This window comes from Pleuronectes platessa, chromosome 18 (genome assembly GCF_947347685.1).
Source record: "Pleuronectes platessa chromosome 18, fPlePla1.1, whole genome shotgun sequence".
In the NCBI taxonomy this organism is placed as follows: domain Eukaryota; kingdom Metazoa; phylum Chordata; class Actinopteri; order Pleuronectiformes; family Pleuronectidae; genus Pleuronectes; species Pleuronectes platessa.
This window is the reverse complement of record NC_070643.1, coordinates 22357139-22362357: the sequence shown is the minus strand read 5'-3', so window position 1 is coordinate 22362357 and position 5219 is coordinate 22357139. Positions and strand designations below refer to the sequence as shown.

The window sequence follows — 5219 nt, the reverse complement described above, 5'->3', positions numbered from 1 at the left end:
TGATCTTTCATTAAACAAACTTCCAGTGTGAGAAGATTATTTTCTTTCTCCTGCAGAGCCACAGAAAACATATGAAGCAACAGGAATATTGATCCTTTAAATATTGTGATTATTTAAACTGTTCATCATCAATGTTAAGAAAAGGTTCCACTTCCTCTTCCCCTGATCGTGAACCTTGACCCTGTTCAATCACATGACCTCTACACTCTGACCTTTGACCTTTTGTTTTATTTTCACAAACTCAGGATTTCTTATCTCGACAGTTTGTCAGATGTTATTTTATTTTATTTCTTATTCACATGAGAAATGCATCTTTAAGCAAATACAAACATTTTCAGGTGAAAAATCTAAAGATATGAAAAAAGATTAGTGAGCCTCAGACATATATCTTAATATCGATTTATGCTCAACGTCAGAAACCAATCGAGTCTCGGTCCTCTGCGTTAACGGATATGGACGATAAACATGAAAATGGGAAGTACCACTGTGAACCACGGGGGGGGGGGGGGGGCAGTGTCATATCTCCAAACAGAATGAACGAGCCTTAATAGTCTTTTCTCATCGTGTCATTCTGTGATGATATTTAGTTTCCTCATAAAATCTGCAGGTTTCAGTGTTTCAAACAATATCACACAGTAACACACAACCTGCAGAGAGTAACACACAGTAACACACAACCTGCAGAGAGTAACACACAGTAACACACAACCTGCAGAGAGTAACACACAGTAACACACAACCTGCAGAGAGTAACACACAACCTGCAGAGAGTAACATACAGGAACACACAACTTGCAGAGAGTAACACACAGGAACACACAACCTGCAGAGAGCAACACACAGTAACACACAACCTGCAGAGAGTAACACACAGTAGCACACAACCTGCAGAGAGTAACACACAGTAACACACAACCTGCAGAGAGTAACACACAGTAACACACAACCTGCAGAGAGTAACACACAGTAACACACAACCTGCAGAGAGTAACACACAGTAACACACAACCTGCAGAGAGTAACACACAGTAACACACAACCTGCAGAGAGTAACACACAGTAACACACAACCTGCAGAGAGTAACACACAACCTGCAGAGAGTAACATACAGGAACACACAACTTGCAGAGAGTAACACACAGGAACACACAACCTGCAGAGAGTAACACACAGTAACACACAACCTGCAGAGAGTAACACACAACCTGCAGAGAGTAACATACAGGAACACACAACCTGCAGAGAGTAACACACAGTAACACGCAACCTGCAGAGAGTAACACACAGTAGCACACAACCTGCAGAGAGTAACACACAACCTGCAGAGAGTAACACACAACCTGCAGAGAGTAACACACAGGAACACACAACCTGCAGAGAGTAACACACTGTAGCACGCAACCTGCAGAGAGTAACACACAGTAACACACAACCTGCAGAGAGTAACACACAGTAACACACAACCTGCAGAGAGTAACACACAACCTGCAGAGAGTAACACACAGTAACACACAACCTGCAGAGAGTAACACACTGTAGCACGCAACCTGCAGAATGTCATCGTTACTGAATCTGGAGCTGAGGGACGACTACACAAGTAAAAACAGATCGACAAATACAAAAGAGAGTTGAAAACAAAGCACTTGAGTTTGTTGTTGCTCTTCTTCACACGTCGTCTCACTCCTCACTTCCTTTCTGGGAATCAAGCATCATGGGAAGTGGATGGAAAAGTAAACACAGATGAGGGAGGGGCTGGAGGTGTGTGTGGGTGGGTGGGGGGGGGGATGTGTGTGTGTGTGTGTGTGTGTGTGTGTGTGTGTGTGTGTGTGTGGATGAGTGGTCAGATGAGGTTAAAAGTCCAAAGCGTTGCATTGAAGGAAACACCAGCTGTTGGAGTGATGTCGACAACATGTCGCCCTCTAGAGTCCGTTTACAACATGACACAATTAAAACAAAATAAGCAATTTTCAAAATAAATATCATACAATAATAATTATTTTACAGTTTCTCATCACGAATATTTACACCTTGTGAATCATGTACAGAGTATTTTAGAAACGTAAAATCTGTCAAATAGACTTAAAAATTGAAAAAACCTTTTCAAACATAAAAAAGAGCTTTAAGCTTGTTTAGAATAAACAAGTAAACAAACCGGTTTATTCTTATTATTTTAAATCGTCGAAGTCGTCGTTGGATGAGACAAACGTCAGTTTAACGTTTAATCTCGTTACAAAGAGATTCACAAAGTCACAAACCTTCTTTTTTCACCTCCAACGTTAAACTGGTTCATTAACTTTAAATAAAGATGGACGACTTAAAGGCTCCCATAAGTGAAGCCAAACTGCCCCCCCCCTGGTGGCCAGCTGCAGTACAGGTCACAAACCCCGCCTCCGCCATGTTAACTAGCTGCTAGCTGCTAGCTGCTAGCTGCCTCACACAATGATGTATTTCATCCCAACAACACAACTTTATTTCCACTTGTGTTTTTTGTGTCTCAATTCCTCTCTGACGCCCTCAAGAGGTAATCTGATTACCAGGAGCACATTCCTGTGCCAGGTGTAGATGCGGTGACTTCATCAAAGTCCGGACGCCTCACAAACCGTCTCACTCTCAGAGTTCTGTCCCTCCTCAGTGGTCGGTCTCCTCCATCACCTCCATCACCACCGTCCGGGGGCCGGTCAGGATCAGGTGGCTGACGCTGCGGTAGTCCAGGTCCAGGACGCTGTGCCCGTTGACCGACACCACGAACTGACGCACCTGTCGGTGAGAGGGGGGGGGACCACAGTGATGAACGGCTTGTGTTGGATGTTCTCTGGTACTTAATGGTGTTAGTGTAAAGAGCATCGAACGTTGGTGAACTGATTTGTTTTTTACATCTTAAGTGACTACATTTCCCATGATGCCTACCTTCATCCCTGCAGCGGCCGCTGGGCCACAGGGCTCCACAGCCTGGATGTGACAGGGTCTGTTTCCTCTCACCACAAACCCCCAACCCACAGCGTCACCCACAATCTGCACACACACACACACACACACACACACACACACACACACACACACACACACACACACACACACACACACACACACACACACACACACACACACACACACACACACACACACACACACACACACACACGTTTGTGCTGCTCTCCTCAGATGCATTTAAAGATGATCCCTCATCTCTTCTCAGAATGTTACATGTTAAAACCTTAAAATGTTTAAAAACGTCAAGATGTCAAACTGTCAAACTGTTGAAATATTAAAACCTTAACTTGTTATGAAAGTTAAAAGTTAAAAGTTGCGTGGTTGAGGTGCTGAGCCCTGAGCGGCCGGACGTACAGTGAAGGTTCTCCTGACGTACGGACCTCCCGGCTGCTGCAGCTCCTCCGTGCTCACCGGCCTCTGCAGAACTGAACCGGAAACATGGAAACATCAACATGTTTCATTTCGACTTAACGCAGAAGACAAACAAACAAAATATGGAAATTAATGCTCTGAAACCGAAGATGGAAAAAGTTGTAAAATGTGTGATTTCACAAATACATAAAGATTCTTTATTTCAACTAATCGGATTGTAAGGATCTCGAGTTTCTTCCTCTGAAGTGGTATCAACCCCTGACTGGACAAGTGGCGCCACCTGCTGCTCATCTACATGAATCAACTCTCACTGGTGAAACTGGTGTAAATCAGTTTTTTCCTTCCTCTGGTCAGTGGCCGGCTGGTTTCACCTGACTTGGGGCTGGAGAGGACTGAAGACGAGGATGAAGAGTTGTTGAGGCCGAGCTCTCTCCTGCTGTACCTGCTCCCATCACTGCTGCTCCTCAGCCGGGCTCCTCCCATCAACACCTTCACCTCCTTGGAAGCAGTGACTGATGGAGAGAGAGAGAGAGAGAGAGAGAGAGAGAGAGAGAGAGAGAGAGAGAGAGAGAGAGAGAGAGAGAGAGAGAGAACATGAGGCGTCCTGACTTCCTGCAGAACTCACAACTGACCCAGTTTCTCAGAAGTCCATTGGTCAATTCGAACGGTTAAAGAACCTCCAGAGCCAATAGAATCGAGGGAAAACCTCCCCATCTATTCGTCAACTACACAGAAGCAGGTTCACCTGAGACATGAAGAGAAGAAATCTGATCTAGAACTAGAATCTAGAAGCAAGACGAGCTTCTGTTTGTGAAGCTGAGTCATGAACAACCAACAGTAAACTAACTTCCCTGCAGTGTGAGGTCACATGATGCTGTCTTACTCCAACTTCAGTGTCTGGATATTCTGTTATTTAGTTTTATTACATATTTAATCTACATAGAAAAGTATATTAACATTAATGTGCATTTTTGTCAAAACCTGAAGCTCACATTTTTCATAAAGTTTAGTCGTGCTGAATTATTAAGCTTCATTTTCTGAATTCTGAATTTGCTCAGTGAATTCATCATGAAACAGGATCTCAGGTTTTATTTTCTTCTTGTTGATGTTTTCACTTGATTTGAAAGAAAATCTAGTTTTAAGAAACGAGCTGAATCGATATTCACACGAGATTCTGAGCAGATTCACAGATTTTACAAAGTGAAGAAACAAAAATCAACTCAGTCGCTTCCTCTTTGAATCAGAAACAACACAGACTGAAAAACAAAGCTTGAAACCATTTATCACAAAAACAAGGATTATTCTGAAGCTTCTGAACAGTGATGCAGATAAAACACATTTAGTTTAAGACTCTGACCTTTGACCTCTGACCCCTCCACTTCCTGAACTGTCCTGTCTCCAGGTGGCTGCTGCTCTTACCTGCCGTGCGAGGGCCCATCGCTCCGGTTGGATCCAAACGCTCCGAGAGGAAACTTCCTGAGGACGAATCCAGAAAGAGAAGAAGAGAAACGATGTTTATCTGCTCAAACAGAAGTTAATGGACGATGAGCAGAGGCCTGACGAGCTTCTTCATCAGCTGCTGAGGAGAATCTGAACGTGTCTGCAGGCGAGCGCAGGCGTCCAGTGAGCAGAAGGTGTGTGTGTCTGTGTGTGTGTGTGTGTGTGTGTGTTAAATATTAAACCAGTGAGCAAACAAGCCTCAGCAGCACAGAGGTGGAGGAGACATGTGTTTTCATAAACTCTCTCTGGAAAATAAAAGGAAAAGTTTAAAATACGCTGCAGTTTATGAGCAACTTGAAATGAGCAGATTAAACAATCCTCTCATGGTCCTGTCAGGTAACTGTAACTGTAACTG

At 43.8% G+C, this 5219-nt stretch overlaps 1 protein-coding gene across 4 annotated transcripts; it reads right to left on the bottom strand.

Moving 5' to 3' along the window:
* Window positions 1–263: 263 nt before the first annotated feature.
* LOC128461787 (DEP domain-containing mTOR-interacting protein) lies at window positions 264–4999 on the bottom strand. Of its 4 annotated transcripts, XR_008342294.1 has the most exons (7): window positions 4784–4999; window positions 3736–3876; window positions 3347–3417; window positions 2909–3013; window positions 1435–2758; window positions 1300–1341; window positions 1257–1268 (listed from the first exon to the last, which is right to left on the bottom strand). XR_008342294.1 is itself a non-coding variant. In XM_053446900.1 (6 exons), the coding sequence occupies exons 5-6, from the start codon at window positions 1560–1562 to the stop codon at window positions 567–569; spliced, it is 903 nt and encodes a 300-aa protein (XP_053302875.1). In that variant the 5' UTR covers window positions 1563–2758; window positions 2909–3013; window positions 3347–3417; window positions 3736–3876; window positions 4784–4999; the 3' UTR covers window positions 264–566. The 4 variants fall into 3 exon arrangements, 3 of the variants coding, with proteins under 3 accessions (XP_053302875.1, XP_053302874.1, XP_053302876.1); XM_053446900.1 differs by having other exon boundaries at window positions 264–1341; XM_053446899.1 differs by having other exon boundaries at window positions 264–2758.
* Window positions 5000–5219: the final 220 nt, after the last annotated feature.

Coding starts and splice junctions, on each gene's coding strand:
- LOC128461787 (XM_053446899.1), bottom strand. CDS start 1,562: ATGACATTCTGCAGGTTGCGTGCTACAGTGTGTTACTCTCTGCAGGTT.